Source organism: Saccopteryx leptura, chromosome 3, assembly GCF_036850995.1.
Source record: "Saccopteryx leptura isolate mSacLep1 chromosome 3, mSacLep1_pri_phased_curated, whole genome shotgun sequence".
NCBI lineage: Eukaryota > Metazoa > Chordata > Mammalia > Chiroptera > Emballonuridae > Saccopteryx > Saccopteryx leptura.
Window position 1 is genome coordinate 273643886 of NC_089505.1, and position 12721 is coordinate 273656606.

A 12721-nucleotide genomic window follows, 5' to 3' on the forward strand; every position below is an offset into this window, starting at 1 on the left:
TTGGAATATTAGAATCTTGAATAGAAAATGAATGCTTGCCATTCTTGCAATTTGCTAGAAAACCTGTTAATACTGGTGTTATGTTAAAGTTAACTATACAGCCATATTTACTGTTGTGTTTTAGTACATTTTGAAAAATGTTTTGCATACGACTACTTGTATGTGGAAACATATATTCATATAAATCAGCGGTTCTCAACCTGTATGTATTTTCCGATGGCTTTAGGCGACCCCTGTGTTTTGGTCGTTCGACCCCCGCCGGGGTCGCGACCTAGAGGTTGAGAACCGCTGATATAAATACATATACGTACAGTATATATGGATATACAAAGAGCTGTATATAGGTATATATCTATACACACACACTATATATAACTATGGTCTTGAATCATCATCTCTATGTCTTCGTATAGGACTGTTAAACTTAACACTTAGACTTTCAAGTTCAGGTTTTTAGTATTCCTGTGGCTCCTTTGTGTGTTTACTCAGTTGCTAATTGAATTACCTATTTCTAGAATACTCCCTACATCCTCAATTAGTGACTTGGAAAATTTGACAGTGAATAGCATCCTGTCATCTGTAATCATTGAAGTCATCAAGGGGTTGTAGGTTTTTTCTAAAATTACTTTTCTCAGGAAATTATCTGAACTCTCTCCCAACACTACCCATTATAATCAAAGGCGTCTGAAGCAGTAGTGATTTGAGAGGATAGGGAGGGAGGCAGGAAAAAGAGAGGAGCATTTTGTGTTGATAATTGGGTATGGGTAAGTAGGGGGTAGAAGCAAAGAAGGAAAACTAAAAAAATGTTTAATCCTTAGTTTGGCTTCAGAGAACTCTAAAATACTTCCCTAAAATACAGATGATATATATATTTTTAAATTCACTGGGCTTGATCTAGAATGGGCAGCCTCCCATTTTGAGAGCATAAAAAGATACCTGACAGCCAGAGGTTCTGAGTCAGCTGGTCAGGAATCTGCATTTTACTGAACAGCCAGGTGATTTAAGACAAACAGATCACATACCATTAATAGGGAATTGCACTAATGTCTCACATGTAAGTATATTATAAAACACACTCAAAAAGGAACAATTTTTCAGAGGATAAAATTTTTAATAGCGCAGCAGATAGAGTTGTCGACCTGGAATGCTGGGGTTCCAAATTCAAAACCCCAAGGTCGCCAGCTCGAGTGCAGGCTCATCCAGCTCGAGCAGGGGTCTCTTGAGCGTTGGATCATTGGCATGATCCCATGGTTGCTGGCTTGAAGCCCAAGGTCGCTGGCTTGAAGCCCAAGATTGCTGGTTTGAGCAAAAGGGCCACTGGCCTCCAAGTCAAAGCACATATGAAAAGCAATCAGTGAACAACTAAAATGACACAACTATGAGTTGATGCTTCTCATCTTTCTCCATTCCTGTCTGTCTCATTTTCTTTCTCTTGCTAAAAAAAAAAAAAAAAGAAAGAAAGAAAAGAAAAGAAAGAGGATAAGATTTTTAAAAAGAGGTTCAAACATTTTTTTTGCCTCACCCTAGAGCATTTACACAATGTGCATATCTTTTGTTGAAGACCACTGATCTCGAGTAGTTTTTCAAACTGCATTGTAATCAGTTAATGGGTCATGGTGGCTGTTTAGTGAGACAGAACCAACAGATTTTTAAAATGAAATAGAATAGGAAATACTAAAGCACTTTATATTCTAAAAATGTTTTGTGTAAGTTTTATTTCCTGTGCACTGGTATGTAATCTTGATCAAACAAGCATGCAGGCTTCTGGCCTAGAAGATCGTTATAAGCACATTCCTTCTGTTTCCCCTTATGTCCACACCTGTAAAATGTAAGTTTATCTTCTTCCCTCCCTCCTTAGGTCTTCATGGAGCCTTTCTGTACTCTTGAGGTCACTGTTATCTTAGCCTTCCAGCTGTGTTACGCAGCTACCTTCCCCATGTAGCTGTGTGGGCCTGAAAGAATCCTAGATGCAAAGCTTTAGAATGTCCAGAGGCACCTGATTTGGGGATTGGATGCACATCTTTTCGCTGAACCAGTAAAATTTTGCATTTGACTATGAAGAATTGTATCTTGGGTTAGATCTACATTTGAATAGTTTTGAAAGTGAGCTCTTGACTGGGAATTCAGAAGTGGCAATTCTTGTTCTCCAACTGATTGCCAATGTTACTAAGGGCATGTCCTGGCACATAACTGCCCTGGATTCATTTCTTGGTTCACTGCCAACATGATACTGGTTATCTCTTCCTATTCTAGCTCTGTGTCCATGATCAGAGTAGAAAAGAATTGTTGCTTTGTTTTATAGGCATCTTTCTTCTAAATATGGTGTAACCCAGAGGTCCCCAAACTGCGGCCCCCTGAGGCCGTTTATCCGGCCCCCGCAGCACTTCCGGAAGGGGCACCTCTTTCATTGGTGGTCAGTGAGAGGAGCATAGTTTCCATTGAAATACTGGTCAGTTTGTTGATTTAAATTTACTTGTTCTTTATTTTAAATATTATATTTATTCCCGTTTTGGTTTTTTACTTTAAGATATGTGCAGTGTGCATAGGAATTTGTTCATAGTTTTTTTTATAGTCCAGCCCTCCAATGGTCTGAGGTACAGTGAACTGGCCCCCTGTGTAAAAAGTTTGGGGACCCCTGGTGTAACCAGATGAACACTGTGGCAAAAGGCAGTACCCCTTGGTTTTATTCTGGTGCTGTTACTACTCTCAGTTTATAAATAGCAGTCTGTTGTTATAATGACCTACATAATGCCACTTGTTCAGTCTTAAGAGCAGTGGTTTTTCCTATGAACTAAAAAGTGCAGTCTTTGTTTTTGCTATACTTTTTCTGTTACTAATGTGTTGCAGAGTCACTTGACCTCTAATATTTCTTCAGTTTTATTAAGGTCATTTAACCTTCCCAACAAGTAATAGAATTTCAAAAGTAACAAGCTGCCTTTAAAATATTTTAAAGAAACCAACTTCTTTTTAGAATTACATTTTTCATGTTTCAAAATAAAACTTTAAGTATAGTGAATTATTTGAACGGAGCTGAACTGCTTATTTCAAAGAACAGTAAGGGATATAGATTATTGTTTAAAATCTCTGATGGCACTAAACTCTTCTTAGGACCTTGGAGAATCACGCAGCAGTGGCACCACTTTATCTTTCGAGAACAGCACTTTGTTTTCTCTTGTTCCTGTCAGCTTCTCATTTCATTCTATCTAGAAATAATGTGAATCAATCACGGATGGTTTTTACTGGATTGGCCAGCTTTTGTTATCCCAAGTAAGATAAGTTATAATCACCAACTAATGGTCCATGTGTATGTTATGTAAGTACAATCTGTAGACTAACCATTGCTCCGAAACCTCTCAGGTGAAACTCTCTGTGATCCTGTCTTCTTTGGTTAAGACAGATTAATTTTTGCACTTGATTATAAGTTAAAAGATTGATGCCCTTTATCCTTTGTAGTTATTTCCTTTATTTTGGCTGTTCAAAAAATGAAGAGAAAAAGTCTAGAATCCTGTGTTGTTTAGTTTAGTTGCCACTGTAGTCATATGTGCTTGTTTAAATTTAAATTAATTAAAATTAAATATAATTCCATTTTTCTATCACATATAGCCACATGTGGCTACTGGCTGCCCTATTGGACAACACAGATAAAGAATAATCCCATCAGCACAGGAAGTTTGATTTGGCAGCCCTGGACTGGTCTTTTTTCCAAAAGGAAAGATCAAAATTATAGGTCAGAAGTGACTTCTTTTATTGTGTTGTATGAATGAATCCAGTGCAAAGCTCTCTAACCAGTCACTGTAGTTTTTTCCTTTTGCCAGTTTGGAATATACTTTGGCTGTGATTGATCAGTTCTACAATTTAAGATATACGTGTTCAGTATATAATAGACTGGAGAGAGTTTTTTTCCTATATATCTTGTCCTCTTATTTGTATTGAATAATACAGCTTCTTAAGGTGGGAAAGAAAATGTTCTGTTTTTTGAGGTTTTCGAAAGGTTTGCAATTCACACTTGATGTCAGTTAAAAGAAGTTTTGTTTATTTCATGGTTTTAATAAATTTTAGGTAGTATATTTTCAAGTAAATGTGATATAATACATGTAATAATGTCAGCATAAGAAGTGAGCTTAATTTTAATAAAGGCTACTGTTTATTTAATCGCGCTAAAGATTGAGAAAGTAAATCCTTTATTTTAGGCAGTTTATAGTCTCATGCAGGAGTTGTTGATTTAAGAGCTTTGACAGATGGTACAAAGGAAAAAGTCAAACTGAGCAATGGGTGCTTTGGTGGGATTAAGAGGATCGGTTGGGGATAAGAAAATCCTGCGCCTGGCCAGCTGGGGGTGAACCTCAGAGGCGGGAAGGGACAGAGGATGGGCATGTCACTGTCTTCGGAGGATTTTCTTGGGATTGATGAGAATAATTTACCAGTGACACTGCTGTTCTCAGAATCTGCCTAGCTTAGATGTGGTGTCGGCAGGCTGAGGTTGTTGGCAGCAGGATCCTCACCGAATTCGATAAGGCAAATGGCAGCAATTGCTTTTGCTCCTTTTGACCTGTGGAGATTTTCTACTCGGAAGATGAGCCCTGGGGCCATTAAGGAAGCTGAACTTTCATCACAGGAGATGTGCAAGCAGTAGAGCAAACTGAAATCACCTCTGACTAGGTGTTCTTTTTATAATCGTGTAGGTTTTAGTCATGAGTAAAGCAGTATTTTGCTCTTGAGTTTTAAAAAGTTGGGAGGGGGGGGGCTCATTTTAAATTTAAGCCCAGAACAAAATTGTTGTGTAAAATTTTACATTTTAACGTAATGACGGTTTTGGTTCTGCAGTATGTTCACCTTTAAAAACTGTATATATCTAGATGACAGAAACTTGAAAATTAATCAGCCAAATGATATGGGTTAGTTAGTAATATGCTTTAGTTTATATTTAAAATATACAGTGCTGAAAATAAGTGTTAATTTTTGTTGCTGAAAGAATAGTTTTACATTTTATAATTATGGTGAATGTAGAAAAGAGAGGAAGAAGGATCCAGCTTAGGATACAGCAGAACAATGCAGGGCACACAGTTATTTTAGTCATCTAATATGTCAGCATTCAAGAATCTGAACCGATTGTTTAAAAAAAATCTTGTACTTTGTTTCTTTTGTTGCTCATTTCCAACTTTGTCATCTGTCAGAATGCAAAAAAAAAGTATCCTTCTATAACCATTGACAGGATAACACAAAAGCTGTCTCCAGGTCGATATTTTGCAGCAATATTTTTAACATACGAACAGTAGTTTTTATAATTTCACCTTGGTGCTCAACCATTTATTATCGTATCAGAAGCATGTCAGTAATTCCTTTCTAAATGTCTGCTTCTTTTAGCGCCGAGACCCACATCAAGGGCTTCACACTGAACGATGCTGCCAACAGCCTCCTCATCACAGCGCAAGTTAGGCGGGATTATTTGAAAGGTATGTCACAATGCTTGACCTTTACGTCACATTAATGCCTCTGCAGATTTTTCTTGTAACGCCCTTCGAATACTTGGATAAAGGAGTCCATTTAGCAAATTACCTGCTTATCAAGAGCCTTTTGTGGTAGCTGAGAGACGTAAATTACTGTACATGCATTTATAATACAGCTTGAATATGAATGTACTTGTCATTTGACCACTTAGTCCAGTTTCCATTCCATTTAACACAAGATGGGTTTTCTTAAGATGAATCACAGCTCTTCAGACATGCAAAATTTGTGTTCCAGAATGAGAGAAAGTACAGGCTTTCAAGTGCGTTAAAATTCACAGCACAAGTCACTTTGCTTTGGAAATTAACATACTTTAGAGCATCTGAAACAATTCCCAGCAGTTGTTTCTTGCATATTGTGTTGGTTGTGTGTGAGATAGCAAATGAGTTAAATTGAGTGTTAAATGTGTGGGATTGTGCACCAAATGATTATAATATTGATTTTTAAAACTTAATCTAATACTTTTTTAATAGTTCATAATACCAACAGCAATAAAATATGGTGTTTGTTTGGAGTTTGGAATTTAGAGTTTTTAAATTAATACTAAGAGGATAATACCAGAAAGATGCGGAAATGACCGGAGAGGATTGGTTTGTTTGGTAGACGCTGTCTATAGGTTTGTGGAAGAATGGGTTTGGTCTGGAGGACCTATGAATGAGCTCTCAAGGGGGAAATGATAAATCTTAAATTAAGTAAGTACCTTTTCATGTTTAGGTTTAACATGGGAATTTTAGTCCAGTCACATAATAGTTTTGCCAATACAAGAAAACCCACTTAGGAAATTTTAAGGAAGGTTTGAAAAGCTCTTTAATTGTTCACTGTGTTACCTGTTTCTTCCTCATTCTGTAAGATGGTGTTATTTCTCACTTGTGTGTTTATTAAATAATTTCACATCCCTCCGAAAAAGTTGCTATCTAATTGTGTAGCTTTAGTGTTGCCTGTTAATTCCTCAGTGTGCTGACCTTTAGATGTTTCCCTAATATATTAGGATGTGACTGTGTGAGTGATGATGTCTCCCTCTGAAAAAATTTCCACCTCAGAGTTCCGAGACAGGGCCAGCTTATACAAACAGCCTTTCTGGGCAGCTTTGACTTATAATTGAATGATGTGGGGCTGGTTATTAAAATTTTAGAATCTTTCATTTTATTTTCAAAACAGGCTTTCTGTCAAATTGATACTTTTGCTATATATATAGACATGAAGATAAGAATAGAGCCCTTTTAAAAATTTTTCAAGGGGTTAAATTTGAGCTGAATCTGAACTGAATTTATTTAGCTTGAATAGTACTCTTAACTTATATATTAGGTACCCTGGGAGAACTACAGGGAACTTTGTGGTGTCATTTTCTTCTCAGCTATTCAGTTCAGTGGGCGGTTGGTTGCGAGCAGGAGCCGGGAGCCCACTGTTCCCCCACTACCACCTCAGCCCCACCCGCCACTCCTTACCTATTGTTGAAATGGTCATTGGCACAGGTGGCAATGGGTGACACTATCCCCATGTCCTTATTTTGCTCCGTGGCTGAGCTCCCGATTTTTAAATTCCCCTTCTCTTTTTCAGGGTTTCTTTTCTTAGTCCCATCTTAGAGCAGGAAGGAATATAGAGCTGGTTCAATTTTAATCTAATTTTATAAGTTAGTACTGTTCTGGAATATTAATAGCTGATACATGTCACCTTTACAGCATAATCAATATGACTAGTAAATTAGGAGAGTATAAGAAGGATCGGGGGAGGGTACCAGTACCAGTTTTTGAGAAGGTGGGTCCAGGAAATATGAATTAGGTTCTGAGGTCTCATGGGTAGCCATAATATGATCTAGTCTGCTCATCCTCCACTCTGTTGTGCATACATGTAGGATCTGTGCTGGTTAGATTCCGGGTGTCTAGCTACATGACCTTGGACAAAATATTTAAACTGTGCCCCCATTTCTCACCTATACAATTGATACTTGGGCTAGTTGTGAGTGTAGTTGCTTACTACTGTGCCAGCATGTAGTAAATGCTCAACAAATGTAGTTAAAGCTCAATAAAATGCTAGTTACCATCATTATCTTTTTATTATTTTGACTCACTGGTGTAAAAATCGACCCTAGCTGACAATATTCTTGGTTAATAAGAATATCAATAATATTTTTGTTTCCTATGTGTGCGTATTTATAAAATTTTATTGTTTTTAAACTACCTGTTTCCTCTTTTCCTGATTTGAGAATCAATTGTTTATTCAGTAATAAGCACTGAATTTATTATGTTTTTTACTCCATCACTTTTATTAGATTGTTTGCTGTATTTTTCGCTCCATAAGTCGCACTTCCCCCCTCCAAAAAAGTGGAGGGGAGATGCCCATGCGTCTTACGGAGCAAAAAATATGTTATTTTATTAAATATTTTAACACACCATTTGGTTCAGAAATTTTTTTCTTATTTGAAAAGCTGCTTTGAGCATCTTAGTTTTGTCTTGGTTACATTGCTTTAACTGCTGTGAAGGCATGAAGTTTTCTTTGGTAGCAGTAATGGTAATTGTTATGCTAAGTATTTCATTTTACCTTCAGTCCACCACTTTATTTAATATCATAATTTCACTACACTTGCACATGAGTCAGTAATCAGAAGGATATTCCAAATTTATCCATAATCAGATACTTGTAAAGTATCATACTTTAAAGGAAAAAAAAATTGTGGATTTATTTACGGGAATCTGATGAGCTGTTTTCTTTGAAAAATGAGTGTGAGAAAATATCTATAAGGTATTATTTAATCATGTAAAATAAATATGTTAGTGTGAAATTTGAATGTTCCAGTTTGGCTGCTCCTATGAGATTGACCCTGTTTGAACCAGAAAAAGACATTGTTTTCAAGAACAAAATCTTTGGAATATTAGAAGATTTTGATAATCATGTGATCTTTGGTAGAATAAAATCTGGGAAAGTACGAATTTGGGTGGAAATAACATATTTATTGCAACTCTTTAATTTTTAAACTTCTTATTTATATTCCTCTGAACTTGTCAACTTCTTTGAGATTAGTCACTAAATGTTATTCCAGAGTGGTACCCACATTCTTTCCATTAACATTTGTATTTTCTGTGTGACTTGAAGAAGACATTTCTCTGGTCTCTGATATAGGTAGTCAAATTATTTTTTAGGTTTCTTGTAAAGTATTAATATTTTTTGTAATCTAAATTATTTATAGCCTTTTGTCTATAATCATTTGATATTCATATTTAAAAGCTGATTTTCAAGGTGCATTAAAGTCAGTATGGTTCATAGAAAAATTCTGTCTCTTGCTCTTCTATTGTAGAGGCTCTAACAACGCTAAAAACGGCCTTGGATGTGAAGCAGACACCTTCTAGGCTAGCAGTGACCCGCCTGATTCAGGCGTGTGCTGTGAAGGGTGATGTAGAGAGCATACAAGCAATTCAGAAGATGGTCAGTGGACTCGAGGAGTCCATTGGACTTTCACATATGGTTTTCATCAATAACATTGCTTTGGCACAAATAAAGAAGTGAGTATTTTCTAGCTTGCCTTATCTCAATTGGATACTGGAAAGAGAACTATCTCTAATACCACCTTTTAAAACTTTTTAAAGCTTTTAGAAACCATATCAAAATCAGAGGAAATATTGATGCCAGTTACTAATTATCTATTAGGGAATAATTGATCATATGTTATGAAATGTGTGTTAGCTTTAAATTAAATCTTAAAGAGCATTTATCAAATTTTCAAATACGTAAAATTGGTTCCATGGTTGGTAAGTATTCTCATTCATACAGGTCAGACCCCTGTTGTGGAAACACTTTGTTACGAAAGTGAAAAATGAGGTCACTGGTTGGCAGTGAGGGTAACTCTCTACTAGAACATTGTGAAACAGAGGGCCCAGTGAGCTTGTTAGAAATAGGAATTTCTGTTCCGCACCTCCTACCCAACAACGCCTGTCGTCACACGCCCACAAAAAGGGAGGAATGTAGTGGTGATTCTCTCAGCACAGTCTCCACATTTCCTTGCTGAGAATCACCACTGTAGAAGGAAATAAGAACTTGATTTTTTTTTTTTTTAACTGGGGGCGCGTCCAGCATTTGAACCCTGGACAAGAACTTGATTTTTATTAACTGCTCAAGTTAAAGATCCATGGGGGTAATTATGGAATTGACCTTCAGGCCTTTGGGGAAAAATTTTCTTTAGTAGTTAATCTTACATACATTTAATGGGTTGTGATACTAAAATGTAATGCTTGTATTTTTTATAGGGTTTTTGTTTGTTTCTACTTCTTTGAACAGAATAGAAGTTGTATTTGATTTTGTTCCTTTCATAAACTATTACTCCAAATAGAACTTTAAAATTTCTCTATATTGAGAAAATATGATTATGTTAAGTTGGAAGATCAAAGAAACTATCCAAGTAAGAGCTGGATGAATTTTTAAATGTTATCATATAAACACAGTTTTACATGATGTGGAGAATATGTTTTCATTCACTAATAACTAATTTTTAAAACTAAAACCCAGAATAAAATTTTATTGTAATGGGGTATTCATTTTTAGATAGAGAATTTTTATGTTTCAGGTAATAATTTCAACATAAAATTGATTATTTGAATCTGGAGTGTGATAACTATAAAGTAACAACCAAAGAGTCCTTTAACCAAAAAGTCATAAAGATCATTTTATTACAACTTGTTAAATAAGGCCATACAATTGACTTTTAATATAAAGTGTGATGATATTTCTTTCTGAAAATTTTAGTATAAATTGAATATTTTTCAAATGTTCTGTAATATCTGACAGAGGAAAACTGTTGTGACTGTAGGTTGAGAGACTTGAAAATACACCTTTTAAAGACATCGTCAGCATCTCTGAGGACACTGGGACGGACCATATTATCCTTACTGCACGCCGCAGTGCCCATTGTTGATTATAAAGCCAAGTTGTTAACACACAGGGTATTATTTTTCATCCAAGAGTTGCAAAATCAGATTACATATTTTTGTCACCGTCATTAAGGCTTTTTTATATAGTGCTTGATCTTATCTCTAGAGCAGTGTTTTCAAATAAGCAACTACTTCAATTATTGTAACATACACCACCTAGTGATTGCTTTTACTACCTAAATGTGTTTTTTTATCTGGTTAATTGTAAATGTATTTTCTTTTTCTCCTAAAGCATTTATATATGTGAATATCAAAGTAAGTTCTCACATGAAAACTGCCTGCAATATTAATACAAGAGCAAATATTTCTTTATAATTTATTTTCTTTTACAGCAATAACATAGATGTTGCAATAGAAAACATTGAAAATATGCTTACTTCAGGGGACCAGACCATGGAAGCCCAGTACTTTGGCTTGGCCTACTTATTCAGAAAAGTGATAGAGGAGCAGTTGAAAACAGCACTTGAAAAGAGTAAGTGAGCTGTTCTTCTTAACAAAAAAACAAAAATAAACAAAAGAATAAAAAACCAGAAGCATAGTTTTCTCTCCATGAGACTGGACCAAATTTCTGTGGTGGATGGTTCAAATGAAAGCTTTTTCTTACCTGTCATTTTTTCAGTAAGCATCATGGCAGAAAGACTGGCCAATCAGTTTGCAGTATACAAACCTGTCACCGACCTTTTCCTTCAGCTTTTGGATTCCGGCAAGGTGGACGATGCCAGAGCTCTTCTGCAGGTAATGGCCCACCACACATGGAGCAGTGGGGTTGGCGGCTTGTGAGAAGCAAATTGAGGAGTTACTTCACATAGCTGTGTGGCAGAACATTAGAAATGAAGTGTGGGTGCTGCTAGCTCGTTTAAGCTCATTGCGAATCAAGGCTGCACGATAAGGACTGGATTGTAAATTGTAGGTTGCTGGTTTTAAACATGCCAAATCAGACTAGAAATGTCCTTCGATTTAGGGAGTGTGGGGGGGAGGGAAGACTTGTTTTGCTGAAATGATTTAAATACACTTTTCTGTGCAGATAGGTAACACAGAAACAATTCCTTTGATTTCCTACTTTAATTTCTCTAATGCTGTAGATGCTGTGCATCACCATGGCAACACAGTTTGCAAACAAAAAGTAGGAAATCTTTGCTTTTCAAGTACAGGTTCTCACTTGAATACTCAAACATTCCCTGTGCCTTGTTCAAGGTTTACTCGTTGAATTTGCTTTCTATTCAGTTGTGTGTCACAGACACATTAAATGACGAATGCAGGTCTCTGTGGCCCGCACTCAGTTAAATTAGCAATCTTCAGGGAAGGAGACAACTGCATTCATGCTATTTAACAGCACCAAATATAAAGCTGCCTGAGTGCCGAACGGTGGGTGATCGGAGCTGCCACTGGCAGTGTACACAAACAGGCACCACTGGGGAGCCCCTTCCCAGCAGGTGGCAGTCAAACAGTCACCGTGATCCTGCCAGCGCGTGTGTTTGTGTCGACTCCCAGTGTCAAACTGAGGTTCAGGACCAATTTCTGAGAGTAAATAGTATTATATTCACTTACATTTCTATGTACTGAGAAACGTTGTAAGTAGTACACCCATTTGCATGTGCTCTAGTTTTGGTCCTTAAAGTTCATCTAATTTGACAGTAGAATCCAAGCCATTTTAAAAGACATGCTGAGAAATTTCTCTTGTGTTAACAGTTTTGTAAAAGGTATAAATTGTCATGGCCTCTGAGGTTTTTGTACTTTTTTTCTGGCCAGAGAGAAATTTCGGTTAAATGGAAATTTTATTTTGTCTAGTTTCTTCACCTTTTTTTAAAAACAAACAAAAAACTAAAAACCAGAAAAGGCAGTTTATGATAGATTGGGATTTCAGGAATATTTTTTTATCTTGTTGCCTTTGATGTTTCAAGTTGTATCTTGAAAGCAATAAACTCTAATACTTGATCTTTCTGTGTACATACATCAGTGTACCTATTAGGGGCATATACATGTCTATTACACTTTTCAATTCATTCACTTTTAACACATGATTTTGATGGTGTTTTAGAGAGGTGACACTTGGTATTTCCTATACCAGCTTGTTCTGAGCCGGAATCTTTCTGGCTCCTGGAGAGCATGACTGACAGCTGCGTAGGGTGGGAGACGGCAGGGATGTCGCCTGCTGCCCTCAGAGCTGCATTTTGCCACACTTCTGATGACAGCTGAGTGTTGATGCAGCAGCAGCAGTCTTCGTTTCTGTCCCTTCAACAGACTGAGGTTTCAAATGATAAACCCTCTACCCATCTTTTACCTGCTTGTCAAACAGT

General features: G+C 36.6%; 1 protein-coding gene across 1 annotated transcript in view; it reads left to right on the forward strand.

Annotated features, from left to right (window-relative positions):
- LRPPRC (leucine rich pentatricopeptide repeat containing) overlaps window positions 1–12721 on the forward strand; it is a 97772-nt gene that overhangs the window by 78704 nt on the left and 6347 nt on the right. The window contains exons 31-34 of the mRNA XM_066378371.1: window positions 5365–5453; window positions 8798–9002; window positions 10757–10896; window positions 11044–11159. Coding sequence (XP_066234468.1) covers window positions 5365–5453; window positions 8798–9002; window positions 10757–10896; window positions 11044–11159 — 550 coding nt within the window. The remainder of the gene's footprint in view (window positions 1–5364; window positions 5454–8797; window positions 9003–10756; window positions 10897–11043; window positions 11160–12721) is intronic.